Source organism: Aulonocara sp. 'chitande type north' Nkhata Bay, linkage group LG4, assembly GCF_057382095.1.
Source record: "Aulonocara sp. 'chitande type north' Nkhata Bay isolate Kocher_YH1m ecotype deep benthic linkage group LG4, A_spYH_male_GT1.1, whole genome shotgun sequence".
Classification (NCBI taxonomy): Eukaryota; Metazoa; Chordata; class Actinopteri; order Cichliformes; family Cichlidae; genus Aulonocara; species Aulonocara sp. 'chitande type north' Nkhata Bay.
In genome coordinates, this window is record NC_141347.1 from 18,083,638 (window position 1) to 18,106,991 (window position 23,354).

Consider the following 23,354-nt stretch of genomic DNA (forward strand, 5'->3'; position numbering starts at 1 on the left):
GAAATAAACATCTGATTAAATAATTAATTAAATATATCATCAGTTAATTACAAATGGAAATAATAGTTAAATATATACACAGTTAATAAAATATCAATTCATTTCATGTAAAACATTTTAATTCATTAAAATGTTACATGTAACAGCAGTACAGCAGCAGTTTCCTTTGAGCCTCTGATAATAGTAAACTGTGTACTGTGTACCAAAGTGGCCATAACTCCTAAGTAAATGTCGTATTTTGTTAAAACCCTTGAATTAAAGTTGAAGGTTTTCACTTCAATCACACCTAGATTACCTTACAGAGGTAAAAGTAAAAGAAAAGGTGACACTCTCCATAAACACATGGGTTTAACTTTATTATCTAGCCCAGTTAAAAAAAAATGTTGGCTGTGTAAAATGACAATAAAAATATATTGATTACCAAACTGTAGAAACCTATATTTAAAATAGTGCAGAGCAGGCATATTGAAAAGCCACAATTGATTAAATAATTAATTAAATGTATCAACAGGTGCGCCTCTGTATTAACACAGAACATGAACTCTGAAATATCCATCAGCAACCTAAGATTCTGATTCATCAAACCACTGGATATTTTACCGCTTTGCATCAGTTTGCTTTAGGTGATCTCGTGATGGTAGAAGACGTACACATGCCTGGATCACACTGTGAGCTTTATTTGAAGGGTGGGATGCATGACCATTCAGTTTTAGTTTTCAGTCTCATCTCCTCCACTTAATAATTTCTCAGCTGAGAAGTTTAAGAAGATGAAAATTTTCAACACAAATGAAACAAGTCAAGGGGCCTCCAAGCAGTCCAAATCTGAAAGTTGGGAACTGCTTAAAAATCAGGTACTCAAAATATGTTTCCACTGCTGAACAGTCGACATCTCTCAGTGTCTTTTACGTTTCTTTGTTCATTCACTGAGTGAACAAGTGTCCACCTGTGTCTACAGACATGTGGACATACACGTGCCCACCAGTGTCCATTCAGACAGTCTTTATGTTGCCTCTCCATGCTAACCATGCATGTTCTCTTATGCACATCTTATTTCCAGCATGCTGGGACCCCTCTGCAGTTGCTGCCCTCTACCCCCTCCACCTCCCCCCCTCCCCCCCTGCCTATTCTTTACCACGGGGGCCATCCATGCCCACCTATTTGTGACGTTCTCATCCAATGAGAGGGGGGTGCATGGTGGACAAGCACCAATGGGGCAACTTTTTCATCGCTATAAAACTTTTGAGGACAGTTTGCAGGGTTGCACTTTCTGTCGGTCCAAGGCTCCTAGAGGAGAGCAACAGCCCAGAGAGAGAGAGAGAGAGAGAGAGGGGGCAAAGAGAGAGAAAGTGTGAACGCACAGGGGGTTGCCAGTTTTTAATCCTAATCCCACTCTTCAAGAAAGTGGTGGGTAGAATTCCGCATCATTTGTTTTACGTTTCAGTGTTTGGCCAGCTGTAATTTCTCTCCATTTTTTTTCTATCCCTTTTGTCTCGAAGCCTCTCCGTTTAAGTGAGGATGGAGAACGCACACACCAAAGAGTCGGAAGACGTTCTGGCCTACTTTGGCGTCACTGAGGACACCGGGCTGTCACCTGAGCAGGTTAAGAAGAGCCTGGAAAAGTATGGCTACAACGGTGAGGGAAACAAAAAGATGGATGGGTGGCTTGATGGATGGAGCACTTAGATGAAGCCTTTGATACAGAGTGGAAATAAAGAGCAGTAGAAAATGATGGTGAATGACATGATGGGAAGGTCCAGGAGCACATGCATCAGATTTAGCTTGAATGAGAGGCGGCATACATACGGAGTACCTTGGAGGTTAACAAGATAAAATGGCAGGAGTAGAGACACTGAGGGAAATGGGAGGGGAAGGTGAAGGAGGACAAGTAGTGGCAGTGTCGGTTTCAAAGCTGTGTGTGACTTTGTGATGCTGGTCTAATTAAGGGAAACTATCTGACTGACACAAAGCAGGAGTTATGTTTGTGGAGCAGGTGCCTCAGGGTGTCAAGTTCCTGACAACTGCTACTGGTTTTAGTTTAGATTGAGGGTAATTTGTTTGTATTTTGAAACTGAGCGCACGAAAGTCCCTTTTTGACTCAAAGTCAAGATATTTACTTTTGTCTCAGCAGATGGAGTTCGCTGAGTTTTTACAGTCTCATTGAGCTTTATAAAGAAAGCATCAGAGGCCTTTTTTTCTTGCTTATCACAGCAGGGAAAGCATAGGCATGAATGTAACTGTACCCACATTACTGCTTGGCTTAAGGGTTCAAATAACAGGAACTGGAAAATCATGAATATTCCTACCTCTGCTTCACATTTAATTCACTGGGGGGAAAAAGTCCTACATTCAGTAAAATGAAGAGGAATCATGTTTTTTGAGAATGCATTTTGGAGTAAAGTGTTATTGTTTGTTGGAGCAGGGCCTCAGTTTGGTGAAGAAAGTGTAAATTGTGCAATGTAATGCTTCCTTTATACTGTGTATTTTGTACTTGATGGTTTTATGGTCAAATCGATTGACCTGGCTGCATGTTTCACTCTGCAAATATCAGAACGAATGTAGTAAGTGTTGTGCTTTATTAATGTTCTCTGTCTCTCATCACCAACAGAGCTGCCAGCAGAGGAAGGTGAGCCAACCCGAAACATTACACACCTGCATGCTTCCTTTAACATCCCAGCTGTTCCTTTCACTTCCTGTCATGACTGCTCCCTTGTGTGTGTGTGTTTATCACTTGTTACTGACTCCAGTCTAGCAATGATGTATATACACCACAGAAACTAATGGATTGTATCCACATCTGTTGTGCAATGAACTCAAACTAAAGCAGCAACAGTCTTTGCTGCTGGGTTTGGAGCAGCCCAAAGTGGTGGGAGGATATTAAAACAAAGAGTCAGCCATCATTAATCAAATATGTGTTTTCACCTAAATCACAGTCACTGCCTTTTCCATTTAATCCGGTTTGTTTATCAGACTTACATGTATAATAACAGGAATTCTTAACACTGTATCAACATTGAATTTGATTTAATAGATGGGCTATGTCTATTTATTTGAATGTGTTTATCAGGCAAAAGTATCTGGGAGTTGGTGGTGGAGCAGTTCGAGGACCTGTTGGTCAGAATCCTTCTACTGGCAGCCTGCATCTCTTTTGTGAGTTTCATGATGCAACCCCCTGTGCGACCATCCATTTATCCAATGCAAAGCACCTACTTATGTAATATTCATGAAGTGTTCAATGCAAGGAGCTTGCACAAGTTCAAAAATCATTCTTTATTATCTTGTAGTGAAAAGATGTATTTTTCTATTTGTGCAGAGGTGCCCCTTCCATCCCTGTCTTACATTTACTAACACCAGATCCATTCAAAAGGAAATGGACAAAGCAGAGGAAGACTAGCTAACACAATGAATTAATGAACAGGATATATTCTCAGCAGTACTTGTAAAAGTTGTGTTTGTAATTTCAGTGATGGACACCACATGTAGTAGATTCTCTAATCTCTTCCTATACTTCAGACACCATGTGTTTAATTAGTTTTCTTTTCACTCTTTTGCATAATTTTCCAATTTGCCTCAAAATATGAAAATTTTCTCCCAGGAATTCAAGTTTTAGATATCTGGCAGATCACGTGTTTGATGGGTTATTTAGCATTAAGCTGAGGTTGAGCAGTTAGAAAGTCTAGTTAGCATTCGTTGTCCTACAGCAGCAGTAGTCAGTGTTGAGTTGTGTTACAACGCTCTGCAGTTCCCAGAAGCCGAACACAAAAAGTCCAAGAGTGTCCGTTTGGTGCTCACACCTGAGAAGGCCTGAAACATTCTTGAACTCTGCCAGATTTGTGGGCGTATTTCCTTTACACTGTGAGAAACAGAGTGTAGCAGTATAGCAATCCTTAGGGTACATTTTCTCTCGTTTACCAGTGCTGAATATATCCCAGAGTTATGTCAAGATGTTAACATTTTTTTGCAGCTAGAGCTAACCATGCTCATGTGGATGACTCCACCTCTAATTTAAACTTAAGAATATGTGGCAACTGAAGTCAAACACCCCTGTTTTGTTGCCTTTCAGGTCTTAATTTTATGTTACTGTTTATGAACGTCGTTCTTACATAATTGGGGGCTTGTCTGGGATCTGGGGCTGCATGTCTTTTGACTCTTTACCAAACACACACACACACTTCAGCTGACAAAACATCATTCGTATCATCACGTTATTAGATTACTTTTAGTGCCATTCTCACTGACACGAAGAATCCCTCTCCCCTCCTTGTTGCTCTCGCCAGTGCAGCTTTATGAAGGCGACTAGGTTCTTCACATTGTTTTAATCTTCGATTGCTCCCCTCAGGGCTCCCTCTACAGCTGTCACTATAGCCTTAGAAGGCCTGACATGCTGCGTGTGAAATAGCGAGAGAACAAGAGAAAGACGAAAAGAGAGTGGCAGTGCATGTGCATGGCAGGACCTTTATTTTAAGAAAGTCTCAAGCCAGGACGAGAAACTATATCCTTAGACAAAGGTCAGGGATGGAAGGAACGAGGGATTGCTTGCAGCAGGAGAGAGTGAGAGACAGAGACGAGGGCGGGGGGCTGGGGATTGGATTGCACAATGGCATTGTCTGTTACAATGACAAATGAGCGCAATAGATTCAGAGTCATATATGGTTTCTAAAAGAGAGAACACTAAATACTGCAAATACATGGTCATCCTATTCATACACACAGGAATGCTTGACCACTGCAAGGTGTTGACAGGCCCTGACGCTCAGTCTGGAGATCGATTGTGTCTTTGAAGAGAAGCACAGTGAAGACAGACTGGAGAGAGCAAGCAATCAAGCCTACTTTAAAAAAAAGGGGGGGGGGGGGGGTGAGAAAACATGTGAGCTGAAAAGCAGGCGAATGGAAAACAAGGAAGACTGTGATGCTGAGCTAAATGCTAAATGCTACAAAGGAAGGATGGGAGGGCTTTACTCTTTTCTCTCCGCTTGGGTCCGTGCTCCGGTGGCCTGCAACTAATCTGTGTCAGTGTCAACACGAGGCCTTTCCGAAACACACCAGCATCAGTAACGTGTAGCTCCCGCTCACAGGGGCGCACACGTGCGCGAATATAGGTTTAGAAGAGTCACATGTGGAGAACTTCACACATAGGATAGCGTACGGCGCAACAGTGACAAAGAATAATGTCATTTGATCCTACAGCGGTGCAGAAATAGCTCCGAGCCGTGACAAATATATGTTTATGTTTATGCTACTCAGCAGTAAAAGATAATACTCTCACCCTGAGCGACAGGTGCACAACAAACGTAAAGACACTTCTGTATCACGGGCTTAGCGATAGTAACAATGTATCATTTTAACTCGAGAGGAAAGTGTCGGCGTGATGAACGGGCACCTCTGTAAAAGAAAAAGAAAACTGTCTTAGAGTTTGTTTGTTTTTTACAGATATTGTATATTTTTGGTAACACATTATAATGTGGCCAATGATTAAGCATGTAATTCCCTTGTAATTAAATATTTCCTTAGAAATTGCAGTATAATTATACTGACCTACAAATGAGAGGCACACTAAAAATGGGGGTTAAAAAGTCAGGTTATTGCAAATTATTATGGTGATAGTAACTTTAAGTCATGTATAAGTAATTTTTAGTAGTACCTACGTTGTGGGGAGAAATTATACTGTTTTTTGGAATTAATTCACTTCCCCATCTTACATTGTAAGTACACTGTATTTGTTGTGGCGTGGGCCATATAATGAAGTAGGTTAATTGTCCCATGTATTTTGCAAAAAAGGGAGATACTTCTTTCCTGTACACTCCTTTAAAATTTATGTTTGAACAGTGATTGAGAAAGAAAAAAAATAGATTCAATTAACTAATTTATTAAGTACAAATGCTAAATATTTGTTGTAATTTAAGGGTCAATTATGAGAGTTTACTATTCTGCCATTGTGATCCCTGGATTTTGAGCGTAAGATCTGCTAGTCAACTGTTCCTCAAGGAAATTTTAGGGATTTTTTGTTTTTTTAGAAATAAAGTTTCATCATAATTAGAATTTTAAGGGTTTCATTTTGACAACTTCAGTGTCTCATCATCTAATTTTAAACAACAACTCCTTCAACTTTGGACTCTGTGTGTGACTGTCTCAGGTGCTGGCTTGGTTTGAGGAAGGAGAAGAAACTGTGACTGCTTTTGTCGAGCCCTTTGTCATCCTCCTCATCCTCATCGCGAATGCTGTTGTTGGAGTGTGGCAGGTCAGTGAGCGCGCATAAATACACACACACACACACACACACACACACACACACACACACACACACACACATATTCAGAAACAACTGCAATCCCAAGGCCACATACCTGCTCCTGAATACTGTCTTTTGCCCACATACACACACCTAAATAGACTCTTATACTTAGAAACAGTCACGCCCGATAAATCACGCACATCGGCGGCCCGCTCAGGCCTTGTGTCCTTTACAGAGAGCACACACACTCCTTAGATCTCAAAGATCAAGCAAAGCCAGAAAGAGAGGCATGACGTAAACAGGAGGTGAAAAGGTGAAAGGTTAAGCCAACAGGGCGCGTGGAGGGAGGCCACGGACCGGGTCCCGTTCCTGCTTCGAAGGGCCAAACTGCTGCGTTACAATCCACACTTTGCAATCCTCAGTAAAAATACAGAGGGACGATCACGTTACCGCAGGCTTGCGTTTTGTGCGTGTGTGGTTGAGAGGTTCATATCAACCCTGCGGCAGTCATTTGGAAACTATGCACAAGGATTCACACATGGGGGATGAGGAGGAGAATGGAGAGAGGGAGGGCAGCTGGCATAAGTTGGGCTTTACACTTTGAGGCAGTTGGGGGCAACCTTGGAAGAAACCACAGCCTGACATCAGGCTGTCTGACTTCTCTGCGCCGTCTGCTTTTACTGGGAAATAATTCAACATGACGAACAAGAAACGACTTCGAAAAGCTCACAGTTGTTTCTTGTTCGTCATGTTGAATTTAAGGATTTCAACCTGCTGCAGCACAAGTCCTGCAAAATTATGGTTGCACAACCTCTCTTTAAATTTGATTATTTAAGCTGATGGACTTTAATAAAATACAAACATCAGGAAAACCTCATGATAATGGACAACAATGCCTTCAACCATCAATCAGTCACTGGTATCAGCAACCTTATCCCTCATTACTAATGCCAGTGCCTGATGATTATCTGCCACAGCAACTTTGGGTGCTCAAAAAAACTATGAAAAAAAGGCTAAAAGCGCTTGTTTTTATTAGTATGTTGTCCTAGAATAAAACAAAATCTGTGCATTCTGCCCTCAAACATTACAACATATAGTGACATTCATTAATATTTATTATGGCTCAGTGGTGCAGTAGTTAGCACTGTAACCTCATACCAAAAGGTTTTGGGATTTGAATTCACTGACGCCTGTGTGAGTTTCTTTTAATAACAGGCACAGGAAACAGGAAAACCAGGGCTGAAAATGTGGGACTACAACAAAGGCAACAAAGACAACTTTTGCTTTAGGAATGTACATAAAATCAAACACATACAGAAAATACAGGATATTTTTTTAATTCATTCACTTATTTTTACCCAACTTTAGAGCTACCTCTCATTTATATTTTGCTTCTAAGATGCCAGACTTTCTTAAAATGTTTTAAAGCAACAGTTCTCTGTGCTTTCGAAGGTCTTTTAATTTTTTTCTTTGAAATTTATTTTGCTTTTACAATAATTTTCAGTCCTGTCCTTGTACGTGACCATTTTCAGGGATGATTTTTTTTTATTTTGTTATGCACCTACCTCAAGAGGTGAACCAATTTTTAACTGTCACTTTGTTACTAGCAGCCCGACACATCACACATCATACGGTCCCGTTTCTTAAGTTTTATCTGTAAAAAATATGATAACGCAGTTTCAATGGCATAAAATAGTATTTTTGTACCAACAAGGTGATGTGGACACATGCACACCAAGCTCTTCTTTGACTAAATAACTCCACAATTTCCCATTCTGGACACATTATCTAACGCACACCCAAACACTTACCCTGTTTCATTCATGCATTGGGGCAACTTGCCAAGGACACTTTGCCTGAAGACTTTGTTAAGCTTTTTTTTGTTATCCTATCAAAATATATTATATTTAAATACATTTCTATTCAGGTCATTTAAAAAAATGTACTGAGCATCTTTTTAAAATAATGATCTTTTGATTAAAGCCTTTTTATCTATCTAAAAACTGACCTTTAACATGTCACATGTGACAACTATCATGCAAAGGACTCGAACATCAAGGAGCCGGAATGATTATGTGTTTGCTCTGTGTGCACGTTTGAAACAGGAGCGCAATGCAGAGAGCGCCATCGAGGCCCTGAAGGAGTACGAGCCTGAAATGGGGAAAGTTTATAGGGCAGACAGGAAGAGCGTGCAGAGAATCAAGGCCAGGGAGATCGTTCCTGGTGATGTAGTGGAGGTCTCTGGTAAGCTTTATCTGCTGCATTTATTCAAAGCCCATCTAGCCACTGAAAATCCATAAATGTGATCAGAATTAAGATGAGATTAACTCCCCAAAGCAGTCTACACATAAGCTTGTTCTAGTCGAATTCCAAAACCTTGTCTGTAATGTGTCATTTAAATTCAAGTGTTTGAAATCTGAACTTCTCAACTTTGCAAGTGTGTGAATACAAGACTGTCCTTCAAAATCAACATGGCCCCTTATAAGGCAGTGACAGAGAAAAAGGAGTTGGGGGGTGAGTGAAGGAATAAGCTTGAGTATAAGCACTCACTCCTCTGTCTCTCCCCTCTGTTTGCTGTACACCTGTTCTTTTCATTTCATGATCTACCCAAGGTCTCCCTCTCCCTCTGACTCTTACTGTGGTATCGGTTTTCAACAACAACACTATCCATCCAGAGTGCTAAAACCAGCCCCCCTTCCTCCCCACCTCCTCCAGCCAGCTGTAACACTGCAGTCAGATTGTCTTTGCACTGTAATACTGCCAAACCAATAAATCACTAAAGAAACAAATGTTAATGAAGGGCCTGCTTTTGTGTATGTGTTTGTTACGTGAACACTAGTTGGTGACAAAGTGCCAGCTGATATCAGGATCATCTCCATCAAATCTACAACCCTGCGTGTGGACCAGTCCATTCTTACTGGTATGTGTTTTGTCGCAGACAAAGAATAAATAAATGAATTAATTAATTTTTCTAATTTCCGTCGCCTTCCCTGACCGCTCATCTCTGCAGGTGAGTCTGTCAGCGTGATCAAGCACACAGATCCAGTTCCAGACCCCCGAGCCGTCAACCAGGACAAGAAGAACATGTTGTTCTCTGTGAGTCTTTTTCCTGCTTTCTCCTCTGCTTGACCTTTATATTTCCATCGGGCGTCTCAAAACCCACCTGCTGACTGATTTAACTTCCAATTCGACCTCATTATTCCATGAAAATAACCATTACAGCAGACATTTTGCATGTCATTGTTGGGAAAACCATAGGTGTAATGATGAGAAATTTTGGACGTCATTTTGGATGTCAGCACAGGTGGCACTTCATTATCACCGTCATGCTGACTTCGTGATCTGTGCTGCTTAAAAGTATTAAGCAATTAACTCTTACTTAGTGAGCCAGTTCTGACATTTCAGAATAAAAAAAAGAACCTACGTAATTAAATTAATTGCTGATTCAGTTAATTCAACACCTGCAGGGGTCTTGATACTGAGTCTGCATCAAAAACTGTCCCAAACTTAAGGTAATTTCCAATCACTGTCTATTGCTCTATCATAAATGGAAGATAAACATTTTCTTTAGATTTTCTTTTTGTAAAGATGTTATTTTATTACATCACTACAGTAGCATTAGATCCTTTATTCACTAACATGGTTCATGACTATAAGTGACAGAAACTGATACACTGCTATACTTTAGCTAACACACTTTACCAGAGACTATATTTAACAATTGTTCAAATACAGCCATTGTAGAAAATACCAAGCTAATATCAGTCTGGTAGCATGCTGGCTATATATAAAAAATGGACATAGTCACTTGAGTCCACTCTAGAAACTGAGCAACTCCTGGCCGCTAAGGAAAATGTGTAGGTTGAGGCCATTTGCCTTGAAATTGATTGTTAATCCTTTAAAGCCTGAACCCTGAAATAATTGTCAGAAAATTCAAATTTCCAGCACAACTGAGTGTTTATTTAACTTTGTGGCAATTTTTTTAAATGCAATATTAATTTGTATATATTAATTTTAACCTCCTAAGACCCAAACTCTTCCACGACATGCATTTTTAATTTCTCTTTGATATTTGGGCATATTGGGGCCTGACGAATGTAATAACAAAGAATTATCCCTTTTTTTTTTACCTTATTTTTGTTTTTAAGAATAATAAGAGCTACATATGAGGATATCATTTCAAATTTTGATAGAACAGTAGCAGTATAATGTCCTCGTAAGTGGATATCAGGCCCATGTAGAACAAAATTAAGTATTTTAGTCTAAATAACCCAAAATGTGATGTCCACATATGCGGACGCCAGGTCCTAGGAGGTTAATTTGCGTAATATTTGCTACATCAAAACATATTGTTTGCATTTTGTTACTTTGAAAGGTATTGTGCAATGTATTTTGATTTTTTGATGGGGAAAAAGTATAGAAAAGTCACAAAAACCCATTGGTGAAAACTGGTCAGAGAATACTCCATACAAAACTTCCTTGTAACTTCCTTCCCTTCTTGGTCACTAGCAGATTTCTACAGAGGCTCATAGTTTGCACTGACTTTACTCTGAGCGGCAGTGAAACTGAAAAGTGTAACACAAATTAGAAGTGGAGACCATTTGCTTTCAGTGTAAAAGTTGCGCCTTTTCAAAAAATGTTGGCTGCAGCACTGAGGTACAACATTTACTTTGAATGCAGATAGTCCGATTTGCATTGCAGTTTCTCAAGTTTCACTACCGTTCAGCTAGTTAGCAAGTGTTTGCAGACAAGTTGGTGTCTTCCATGCAAACTACAAGTAATCACTGCAATCTGCTCGCAACCATAATCCTAGCAATCACTGGGGAAATACATATTTTTCCTTCATAGCCAGTGGTTGTATCAAAAATTATATGTAGAACATCAATCAAAAAACATGTGCAGGTTTGTTAATTGCTGTCATGAAGCTTCTATAGATATCTATCTACCGATATTGGATGTACTCTCATCTATAAGAGACTGTAGAACCAATAAATACACATTGCTACAGTGTACTGCAGGGGTGGGCAACTCCAGGCCTCGAGGGCCGGTGTCCCTGCAGGTTTTAGACGTGTCCTTGAACCAACACAGCTGATTTAAATGGCTAAATTAGCTCATCAACATGTCCTGAAGTTCTCCAGAGGCCTGGTAACGAACTAATCATGTGATTCAGGTGTGTTGACTCAAGGTGAGATCTAAAACCTGCAGGACACCGGACCTTGAGGCCTGGAATTGCCCACCCCTGGTGTACTGCTAGCTTGTTTAGCAACATGGATATGGTAATCATTTTCAGAATTATTTGGATGCTAGTTTTACAAACTGAAAAAAAACCCCCGCAAAAATAAAAATAAAAGTAAAAGTAAATTTAGTTACCAGAAAAGCTGGACACTCTGCTGAATATCTGGTAAACTAAATGCAGAATAACAAAGGGTTATTGAGTGGGGAACAAAGAACATAGCCTGCGTAGTTGTCTATTTTATTATGAATGGGACCGTACTTTTCTTTGCTACATTATACTGAACAAGCAACCCGCAGATTGAGACCATTAACTCATCAAGAAAATGTTAACAAAGGTCACCAATCAAGTGAGCAGCAGCGCCGTTTTCTCATAGTAGTCCCCCTAGGTTTAAGGCATTTCTGCATTAGCATTAGCATTAGCAATTATATGGTATTGTTTATATATTCACCAACTGATTGTGTTAAGATAAGTACCCTTTGTAATTAACACTACACAAAATTCATTTTAGGTTGTTAAAAAAATCATTTGCACTTTTGAAGTTATTAATAAACCAAATTATAATAAAGAATAAATATTTGACCTCATGATGAGGATGAGTAGTGTCAAAACAAAATGTTACCACACTCATTATGTTTAACCCTTCAGTCATCACTTCTGAGTTCACTGGCAGCCTCATAGTTGTGTATTTCAGGTCCAGATTTTCCATCCATCTTTCCAGTAGTCATGTCACTCTCTTTCGAATCTCTGTTCAGGGCACCAACATTGCTGCCGGTAAAGCCATTGGTATTGCTGTTGCGACTGGTGTCTCTACCGAGATCGGCAAGATTCGCGACCAGATGGCTGCCACCGAGCAGGAGAAGACCCCTCTGCAGCAGAAACTGGACGAGTTTGGAGAGCAGCTCTCAAAGGTGGGTGAGACGGGCAGTGTCTGCAACAGTTAATTTCATGTCATGTCTTAAACATTTTAATATTGCTGGCTTGAGACTGAAAATTACAACTAATGTCATACACGTCCCCCTATTGCTGCTTGTCCTGCAGGTCATCTCCCTGATTTGTGTGGCCGTGTGGATAATCAACATCGGTCATTTCAATGACCCCGTCCATGGAGGCTCCTGGATCCGCGGCGCTATCTATTATTTCAAGATTGCTGTGGCTTTGGCTGTGGCTGCTATTCCTGAAGGTAAGCCCCCGGGATTAACTTCTATTTGATTGCTCAACCACATGAAACATTCACGTCCTGTAGCTCATCTGCGATGCTGCTTCCAGTCTGTTCAAAAGTGTTTTTGTTAAGTAATCTTTTTTGCATGTGAAAAGGAATAAATAAGACACCTTCATTCATGTTCTTCTTATTAAGACGTCGTAACGTATGTATGTATCAGTATGTATTAGTTTTCAGAGCAAGTTTGCTCATTTCAGTTCAGTTTTTATTGTATGGAAATTTCCAAATTACCAACCCTTTAAAGTCCAGTGCGTTGTTCAATCTTAATGGTTGGAAATAGGACCCTGAATCAGACACTAACAACCTTCCAAATAAAGCTGCCTTGGCTATTGCCGGTTCTTGCCACTCCCTATCCAGCAGACAGTGCAGAAGGCTTTGGAGACTCTCCATGAGCCTCTTAAGCTGAGTTTTCAAAGTTAAGGACCAGATTAGAACTGACAGAAACAGGTGTATTCCTCAGAAAGCAGCTGATGACCAGTACATCTCTGATTTGCACACTAGTTTTATTAAACTGCAAATAAAAATGTGAGATTAAAGTTTGTGTAGACAAAACCTCCTTGAATTCAGCTCTTAGTAAAACATTTGAACTTTCATATACCATCTTCTTTGTGAGGCAAGAACATTCTCATTTTGATGATGGGGACATTCTCCCCATCAGTCAGCTGTAAATTGTGCCAAAGTTAACTGGAGAGCACAACCTGATGATGCCAAAAGAACAACATAATATGCACACATAGATGCTGCGATAATGTCACTAAACTGGACAATCTCCAGACCTTGACCACACCATTGTTTTTGCCAAGAATGTGAACACAGATCACCCTCCATGTGCCGGAGTGCTGAATGACTCATACCAGCCCTTCCCTTAGGAGTAGCATTGGAGAGCACAGTATTCTGGATGCGGTCCAGCTGATGTGTTAAGGGCTGTGCAGGGACCCCCACTGTTGTCACCCTGCCAAGTGGCAGAATCCCTGAAGTCCAGCTGTTTTTTAATCCAACATTTGTCCTCATCTCTAAAGTTCAATCAAGTTTTGTCCAGCATTCAACTCGTTCTTGTTTTAAAGCAGCTCAATTTGTTCAGGGCTTCTCTGATTAAGCTCTCCCACTTCTCGTCACAGGCCTGCCTGCTGTCATCACCACTTGCCTCGCGCTGGGAACACGTCGTATGGCCAAGAAGAACGCCATCGTCAGAAGCCTGCCTTCTGTGGAGACCCTGGGCTGCACCTCGGTCATCTGCTCCGATAAGACCGGCACCCTCACCACCAACCAGATGTGTGTGACCAAGGTGGGTACACACAAATAAGCCTTCGCACGTTTGCATTCAAATAAAAGGAGATCTGATAAAATGTCGTTTTTTGCCATGTTTCCACGCAGATGTTCGTCATCGATAAAGTTGAAGGCGACAGCGTTTCCCTCTGTCAGTTTGACATTTCGGGCTCAAAGTACACCCCAGAGGGAGAAGTGTAAGAGACAGAATCAGCACACGACTGCCATAAATGGCCTAAAAACCAAACAAAACTAACGAGTTGTGTCTCTTTTGACCAGAACAAAGAATGGTGCGTTTGTGAAGTGCGGACAGTATGACGGATTGGTTGAGCTGGCAACTATTTGCGCACTGTGCAATGATTCTTCTCTGGACTACAACGAGGTCTGTGGAGGAGGAGTTTATGCTTCCGCTGAACAGCCTTATTAAAATGCACTTAGCAATTTTTAATGAACCCCTTGTCTCGTTGATGCAGTCCAAGGGCATTTATGAGAAGGTGGGTGAGGCCACTGAGACGGCCCTGTGCTGTTTGGTGGAGAAGATGAATGTGTTCAACACTGAAGTGCGCAGCCTGTCCAAGGTGGAGAGGGCAAACGCTTGCTGTTCCGTAAGTCTGTCAAATATCTGATACAGTATGTAGCAAGTTACTCTTTATACAGTCAGCCTACTAACCTACATGACATTTGCTTTAAAAGTAAAAAAAAAGTGAGTCAATATTGAAATTAAATATATTGGTTTGCCATGTTGCAGCATGAAATATGAACACATAAATGAGCTAACAAGTTTCCCATATCAACTTAAAGTATGATGATGTCTGGGCCTTAGCAGGATAATAAAAATTCAGCCAAAATGCAGAAGCAGTATGTGAATAACTAAGCATATCCTTACTGCTTCCATGGGAATCAAGATGGTCAGGGACAGCCAGGTGCTGCTAATCAAATGCACCTGATTAACTGATCATCAGGAAATGTGAGCACCTCTTTAAAAGCAGCAGTTTTGGCAGTTTTGGAGCATTGAGGCGTGTCTTTACAAATTTTCAAGTAGGAAACACATCGGCAATGATCTTGAGAATAGTGGATTTGGACTTCTGGAACAATGTCCTCTGAACATATGAGACCACTGTGGAGAAGTCTGGCTGTAATGCACAGCATCACATCTGCTGAAAACTAAACACAGCATATCAGCTCAAAGACCTCAAACCAACTGTCAGCACCATGGTGGAGGAGTTATGATTTTGGCTCATTTTGCAGGCATAGCACCTGGGCACCTCGTAGTCACTGAGTTGACCATGAACTTTCTGTGTACCAAAGTATTCTAAAGTCAAATGTCACAGCTAAAGATTGACTGGGATGTGCAACGGGACAATGACCTCAAGCACTGCAGCAAATCAACAAGAGAAAGACTTAAAGAGAACAGAATCAAGGTGTTACAGTTATCTATTCGAAGTCCAGACCTCAAAAAGGATGAAAGAGTACCCACAGTTATTTTTGGCTTAGGTTTTATTATAATGACACTACGTAAAAGTGACACAGATAATGACACTAAGCGCTGTGTCGTTTTTCATCTGACTTTGAGCTTAAATCATTTTAGGATTGGGACCAGTTAACTTTTTATTATATTCTGATACATAAAAGCTCCCAGATAGCCAAAAAAAAAGAAAAAAAGCAACAACTGTATGGCAGGTGCAATATTTAAAATGTTTATGTGTAATATGCAGGGCCTGGTTTGAGGTTTCTCCAGTTCACCTTCCTCCCTTCACTTTCTGACAGGTTATCAAGCATCTGATGAGAAAGGAGTTCACCCTGGAGTTCTCCAGAGACAGAAAGTCTATGTCAGTCTACTGCTGTCCTGCTAAGTCGGCCAAAGCACCTGTGGGAAACAAGATGTTTGTCAAAGTGAGCGTGGAACATCAGCCAAAGATGAAAATAATACTTGAAAAAGTTGTTCTGAAAAAGCTCCAAAAGAGACAATTTGATGTTTAAGAATCACAAACGAATGATTGCATTTCCTGTCTTCAGGGTGCTCCAGAGGGAGTTATTGACCGCTGCACTTATGTTCGTGTGGGTACTAACCGTGTACCGCTGACTGGCCCGGTGAAAGACCACATCATGTCAGTCATCAAGGAATGGGGCACCGGACGCGACACCCTCCGCTGTTTGGCCCTGGCCACATGTGACACACCTCTGAGGAAGGAGGAGATGAACTTGGAGGACTCAACAAAGTTTGCAGACTACGAGGTTGGAGAGTGAAAACAAAAACATGAAGTCACTGTAGTCCCTAATGGAAGACTTGAGCATTTCATTTCTTGCTCAGCTGTAGCTCAGACATAGCTCAAACCTTTCTTTCTTATCCCCAGACGGACCTGACCTTTGTTGGCTGCGTTGGTATGCTTGACCCTCCTCGGAAAGAAGTCATGAGCTCCATTGAGTTGTGCAGGGCCGCCGGTATCCGTGTCATCATGATCACTGGTCAGTATACATATCAGATGCAGATCAGCAGTCTAATTTTAAAAGAAATCGAGCAAAGATTGACCTTTTCTGTCCCCCAACCCGACCACTCCAGGTGACAACAAAGGTACGGCTGTGGCCATCTGCCGCCGCATTGGCATCTTCACTGAGGATGAGGATGTCACAGGCAAGGCCTTCACCGGCCGTGAGTTTGATGACCTCGCTCCATATGACCAGAAGAAGGCCGTTCGAAAGGCTTGCTGCTTCGCCAGAGTTGAACCAGCACACAAGTCTAAGATTGTGGAGTTCCTACAAGGCTTTGATGAGATTACAGCCATGGTGAGGAGAAAAGAAATGAACCTTTGATGAGTTTATTGTGCTTGATGTGACAGGTTAAATATGCTGTTCCTCCCATTTCACCTCGACCCATCACCCAGACTGGTGATGGAGTGAACGATGCCCCCGCCTTGAAGAAGGCGGAGATTGGCATCGCCATGGGCTCTGGCACTGCCGTTGCCAAGTCTGCCTCTGAGATGGTCCTGGCTGACGACAACTTCTCTTCCATTGTGTCTGCTGTTGAGGAGGGCAGAGCCATTTACAACAACATGAAGCAGTTCATCCGCTACCTCATCTCCTCGAATGTGGGCGAGGTCGTCTGGTGAGCGCATTACGCTTCACTTAACTGACACTTAAGTTCAACGTGAGTTCTTGTCCTGCATAAGAAAGAACTTAAAACTAGGCTTGACTTCTGTTTTTTTCACCTCTTCAGTATCTTCCTGACTGCTGCACTCGGTCTTCCTGAGGCTCTGATCCCCGTCCAGCTTCTTTGGGTCAACCTCGTGACTGACGGTCTGCCTGCCACCGCACTGGGCTTCAACCCGCCTGACCTGGACATCATGGGCAAACCCCCCCGCTCCCCCAAAGAGCCCCTCATCTCTGGCTGGCTCTTCTTTAGATATCTGGCCATTGGAGGTACATACTGATACTGCAGACACGACCAGCAGCTTCCTTCAGTAGAGTTTTTCAAGGATTTATCGCAACATGGCATAACACACCAATCATCTTCAAGACTTTAAATGTAGACTCATAGTTTTCATGGGCATATGTTTTGTAATACTTCTTCCAGGCTATGTTGGAGCTGCAACAGTGGCAGCAGCTGCCTGGTGGTTCTTGTACAGTGATGATGGTCCAATGGTCACCTTCCACCAGCTGGTTAGTATCAAATCATCTTATTTGAGAACTTTTCTTCTAAAATACTCCTGGGACTCCTTGTGTAAAATTTCAAACTTTTCAAACATAAAGAACCATCTCAGCCTCTTTCAAAAGCGCTGCTGAAATAAATTTAAAAAAAGGCAATTTATGTTTGTTTCTCTCCATCAGTCTCACTTCATGCAGTGCAGTGAGGACAACGAAGACTTTGATGGTGTCCACTGTGAGGTATTTGAGTCTGCTCCACCAATGACCATGGCTCTGTCTGTACTGGTCACCATTGAGATGTGCAATGCTCTGAACAGGTTTGACTACACTGTGAACCCAAAAGGCATTGTGGGTGCATCGGATCCACCTGAAAACTATGATGTAGTCAAATGTGCCACCAGTTCATTAAATGTTTGGACATTTTGTAGTTTTGCCTTTGTAACCATAACAGTGGATTCCAAACCAAATAGTTTGGATGTTATTGAAGTGAAGATGTTCAGTTTTAATTCAAGCACAAAAATGTGGCATTAATTATTCATTCATCCAACAAGCAAAAGATCCCCGGTTCAATCCCAGGAGAAGATACAAATCCCTCAGAGGGTATCCGACGTAAAAATCTGACTGATCAAATAAGCTATAAGTTATCTGCTGTGGCAACCCCCTTGGAAATAAAGGCGCTTAAAAGTTTCTTCTTCTTCTTGAATTATATATAATCTCCTATTTACAGATGCTCAAAATTAAACTGACAAACTACCATCATTTTAAATGTCAGGATTGTTTGTTTGGGCTTAAACCCACTGTGGTGGTGCACAGATTATGTGCAAATTGATCCAAATGATAAAAACAGTGTGGCTATCCGAATAAGTTACGATAATTTATGGTAGCTGAGTAGTAGTGAGTGCCATTATCTACAAATAAAGAAAATTTATTATGAACCTTTTCCGGAGTGACCAGCCTACTAAAATTACTGCAAGAGTGAAATAATGACCCAGAACAACATCTAAAGAACTGCGGGAAAGGGAGTCCTGCAGTATTTATTCAGGTTATCTTTGTATAATATTAAAATTTGTTTGATGATCTGAAACATGTAACTGTAACAAATATTTAAAAAAAAGACAGTGAGGTCAAATTAAATCTTCAGTCAACTCTTTTCCATTTTTAGTGTATATAAAAATATATCCATCAGCTACTCTTAAAGGATTGAGCACTGACTAAACTGTCACGAACAGAGGTAAAATTCAAATGAGGTCCACTTTAAAAAGGAAAAATAGAAGCTGACGTTTTCATTTTGGAAAAGGTCCAATTTCGCTGCAGGCAACTGCAAGTGACAAATAAAGGCTTCATTCATTTTGACCTTTTCCAAACATGAAAGCTGTGTCGTAGCTCCCATAGTTATAATAAGGAGACAATGAAGCACTTTGCAAACACATTACTATGCAGTCACCTCCACACATACACTTTTTCATGCCCTTTTACATTTTCAGTCTGCATTAACGTACCCCATCCGCTCTGCCTTCCTCCTATCCTCCCCCACGTCCCTGCTCCCTCTACACCAGCTTGTCTGAGAACCAGTCTCTGGTGCGCATGCCCCCCTGGAGCAACGTCTGGTTGGTGGCTGCCATGAGCCTCTCCATGTCCCTTCACTTCATGATCATCTACATCGACCCCCTGCCCGTGAGTCTGGCCTCATGCAACACAGCACACATCTCCATTTATATCTCTACACACACATTTCCTCTCTCCCAGTTTCATTCCTTAAATGCTAGTTGCACATATAACTGAGAGAAACTACAGCACTGAAGAAGAAACACATGTATTTCAGGTTTGACAGATAAATAAGCTCCAGCTTAGTGGCGTTCAGTAGTTTTAACATGCCACTGCTGATTCACAGATGATCTTCAAGCTCACTCACTTGAACGTGGAGCAGTGGATGATCGTGCTGAAGCTTTCCATCCCAGTCATCCTTCTCGATGAGCTTCTTAAATTTGTGGCTCGCACATATCTGGACGGTAAGACCTGCTTGACAAACGCTGTTCCATTTTTCTGCCTCCTTTACACGCAGGGTAACAAATATTTGGAAATATTCATGATTCATGATCCAGGAAATGCCCAGTATTAGTCAGCTGTTTGTAATTTAAAAATGATAATGTTGCACATTAATTACTGCAGATCAGATTAAATCTATGAATGAAACATAAACATGATGCTGCAACACACTGTAGCCAGAAACTGGGAATAGCTACAGTTCAGTTCAGTTCAGTTCAGTTCATTTTTATTTCAAACATTTCAAACATGTGCCTTCACAATCATTACAAAATATCATTCCATTATTTGTTTGAAAAGGAGTAGGCTGAAGTATTTACTTATTTGTCCCTACCCCCTCAAGTTTTACCTCTCATTCATTAAAATTTTTTTTTTGTCTTAAATTAAACAAACAACATATGAAACATATAAACATATGAAGTAAAACAAAACATAACATACATAAATCAAAAACAAGAAATTAGCAAGCCCCACCACAGTATAGTTTCTTTCATATGAAAAATACAGAATGTGTATATTTGCAGATACACAAGTTATGGAAAAACAACAAACCAAAACAAAACAAAAAAACAAAAAAACAACCAAAAAAGAACTGCAACACCATTACCAGCAACATTACCGTCCTGGGTTAACCCCGTTTTCTTCATTCTTATACTTATTTAAAATTAGGTTTTTATATTTTACTTTAAACTGTTTTATGTTTTGACTGTCTTTTATTTCTTCTGTTAGACTGTTCCATAATTTAACTCCTGCAATTGAGATTGACATAGTTCTTAAAGTTGTTCTAGCACTTTGTATTTTTAAATTCCATTTCCCTCTTAAGTTATACCCACCTTCTCTTTCTATGAACAATTTACAGATTTCTTTGGGAAGCAATTTATTTCTGACTTTATACATTATTTGCGCTGTTTTAAGCTTCACCAAGTCTTGGAATTTAATAGCTTGCATTTTGACAAAGAGTGCATTTGTATGGTCCCTGTACCCTACATTATTTATTAATCTAATGGCCCTTTTCTGTATTATAGTTATTGTTTGTGTGTTACTTTTGTATGTGTTTCCCCAGACCTCTACACAGTAGCTCATATATGGCAGTAGTAAAGCACAGTATAAAATGTGCAGTGCTTTCTGATCCAACATATGCTTTGCTTTTCCCAGGACGGCAATGCCCCGTGCCAATTTCCCCCGAACATAAGTAATGTGTGGCTTCCAACAGAGCTTGTGGTCAATGATCACCCCAAGAAATTTTATTTCATTTACTCTTTCTAAATATACATTGTCAACACATATTTCTACTTCGATGTTTTTCTTTTGGTTTCCAAACAACATAAATTTGGTTTTATCGAGATTCAATGATAATTTATTTATATCAAACCACTTCTTTAATATCGTTAATTCCTGTGTGATCATTTCCAAAACCTGTGGCAATTCCCCACCTGCACACAGTATATTTGTGTCATCTGCAAATATTACAAACTTTAAAATCTCCGATACTCTGCAGATATCATTTAAGTACATAATAAACATTTTTGGACCCAGTACTGAACCTTGAGGTACTCCACAAGCTATATCCATCAAATTAGATTTATATTCATTTATTTGTACATATTGTTGCCTATTCCCTACATAGCTTTTTAACCATTCCAAAACCACTCCCCTAAACCCGTACTTTTCCAGTTTTTTTAATAGAATTTCATGATTAACAGTATCAAACGCCTTCTTTAGATCTAAGAAAACTCCGAGCGCATACCTCTTATTATCCATACATTCCGTTATCTTTTCCATTAGATCTATCAGTGCCAAAGCTGTTGATCTGTTGTTTCTGAACCCATACTGACTATCTGTCATTAATTCATATTTTTCCACAAAACTGTCAAATCTTTTTATGAAGAGTTTTTCCAGTATCTTAGAGAACTGGGAGAGTATTGACACTGGTCTATAGTTTGTAAAATGATGTCTTTCACCGGTTTTGTAAATGGGAATAACTTTAGCAACTTTCATTTTTTGTGGAAAAACTCCTTTTTGAAACGACAAGTTGAATATATATTTTAATGGTTTTACGATACCATCAATAACTGTCTTTACCGTTACCATATCAATATCATTCCAGTCTGTACTGGTTTTGTTCTTAAGTCCTCTAACCATGTCATAAATCTCTTTCTCTTCCACTGCTCTTAAAAACATTGAGCTACTATTCCTTTCAATATTTTCACCAGTGTCCCTTTCTATTCCATCTTACATTCTCCTGTATTTTCCCTTTTTAATGAACAAAAGTGAAATTAGGAGTGATGGTTGCAGAATAATTTTCCTCCCAATTAAATGTATTTTAACATTTAACCTGTTCCCTCTTTTTTTTTTTTTTTTAATCCATGGCGATGTCTCCCACCCTTTTCCCTCTAATCTCTATTTCCTCTGATGACTTTTACCTAATCTTCCTCTCCTTGGATGCCCTTCTTCACTGTTCCCTTTCTGACAATCCAGCCTAAACCTCTTCCCCCCTCCTCCTCCATACCCCTGTAACAAAACAAGGTACTCCCCTCTGACTCCAGCTAAAGGTTTAAGCACGCTGCATCTTGCAAGACTTAAAAGACTTTCTGGACTAATGTCTGTGGACCCAGAGTGAAGCTGCATTTGCAATGAAATCAAATTTTAATGCATGATTTGTGTTTACAGCTGGAAGCTGTCGCTGCAAGCTAAACGTATGGCTTTAAGTAGCTTTTAGATTAACACAAAAAAAAATAGTAAAATTCAGATTAGCACATGTGGCATGCTCTGACCGTGCATTCTCCTGCAATCAGAGTTTTTTGCATTTATGCTAAAAAGGTAAAGCATAATGCGAACATTAAAGCATTATACTGAATACTTCTCAGATCAGTCCTCGTTGTTGTGATTTTTAAAAAGAAAGGTTAGTTTTTGGTTATTGCTTACACACAAGCTAAAAAGCAAGTTGGATATTTGAGGAATAAAGCAATGCACTGTGAGAAAATTAAGTGCACATATGTGCAGCATCAGAGATCACAGGCAGACTGTTTGCGTGAGAAACAGTAATTCTGGCTCAATCCTATTTCATCTACACTCAAACTTAAACATAACTATGACAGCAATTTTCTTGCCCTTAAGCAGAAAAGACCCCGCTACAAGCTTTTCTTTAAAACCATTAAACAGTCTCCATTAATCCACAGAACATATGTGCAAGAGTTAACTGCTGGATTTTAGTTTACTCCAGGAAACAAAGCAAATTGCCTTATTTCTCACAATGTCCAACTTTTGACCTCGAGCTAGCTTCAACCATTGGCCTTTTTTTAAAAACTTTAAATACACCCATTTATCCCCGATGCCTTTACATTATACCAAACAAGCCTTTGTTTGGTCCCTCCAGGCAAAGTCTAGAGGTGAAGAGAAGCGGAGAGTGGCTGAAGCAGAGAGGCACCGAGACACAGAGGATGGAGAGAAAGGCTGAGCGCTCCAACTGAATGAGAGCGTGCAACATGTCACTTGATCAAAAACCCCGAGTGGCACGAATACAAACATATAAGCCATCTGATGATACACCGAAAAAAAGCTGAAAACTATTTTTGTCTGTGTATGTACTGAAAATAATATATAGTGAAAGAATTATTAAAACTATTGTGTTGATTTTATTCTTAAAGAATAAAGATGTGTATTAAAGTAACCGTCAGTTTTCTGAATACCATCTTTTTTGAAATATTACTCTTAGTAGA

The 23,354-nt window shown here is 40.2% G+C and overlaps 1 protein-coding gene across 2 annotated transcripts; it reads left to right on the top strand.

Moving 5' to 3' along the window:
• The first annotated feature begins 1,277 nt into the window (after positions 1–1,277).
• Positions 1,278–23,305, top strand: atp2a1 (ATPase sarcoplasmic/endoplasmic reticulum Ca2+ transporting 1). Of its 2 annotated transcripts, XM_086288806.1 has the most exons (26): positions 1,278–1,404; positions 1,497–1,633; positions 2,606–2,623; positions 3,065–3,147; positions 6,131–6,235; positions 8,335–8,473; positions 9,069–9,149; positions 9,240–9,325; positions 12,218–12,373; positions 12,504–12,645; positions 13,803–13,969; positions 14,059–14,147; positions 14,230–14,332; positions 14,424–14,555; positions 15,718–15,843; positions 15,967–16,185; positions 16,305–16,416; positions 16,511–16,734; positions 16,833–17,053; positions 17,165–17,367; positions 17,522–17,607; positions 17,776–17,909; positions 19,149–19,266; positions 19,484–19,601; positions 22,114–22,161; positions 23,012–23,305. In XM_086288806.1, exons 2-25 carry the CDS (start codon positions 1,516–1,518, stop codon positions 22,116–22,118), a joined length of 2,985 nt encoding a protein of 994 aa, XP_086144932.1. In that variant the 5' UTR covers positions 1,278–1,404; positions 1,497–1,515; the 3' UTR covers positions 22,119–22,161; positions 23,012–23,305. The 2 variants fall into 2 exon arrangements, with proteins under 2 accessions (XP_086144932.1, XP_086144931.1); XM_086288805.1 differs by lacking the exon at positions 22,114–22,161.
• The last annotated feature ends 49 nt before the right edge of the window (positions 23,306–23,354 follow it).

Excerpts from the sequence above, each read along its gene's own strand:
- atp2a1 (XM_086288805.1), top strand. The coding sequence starts at position 1,516 with ATGGAGAACGCACACACCAAAGAGTCGGAAGACGTTCTGGCCTACTTT. Across the intron at positions 16,186-16,304 it reads CAAAGTTTGCAGACTACGAG|ACGGACCTGACCTTTGTTGG; the intron begins GTTGGAGAGTGA and ends TCTTATCCCCAG. Across the intron at positions 19,267-19,483 it reads TCTACATCGACCCCCTGCCC|ATGATCTTCAAGCTCACTCA; the intron begins GTGAGTCTGGCC and ends GCTGATTCACAG.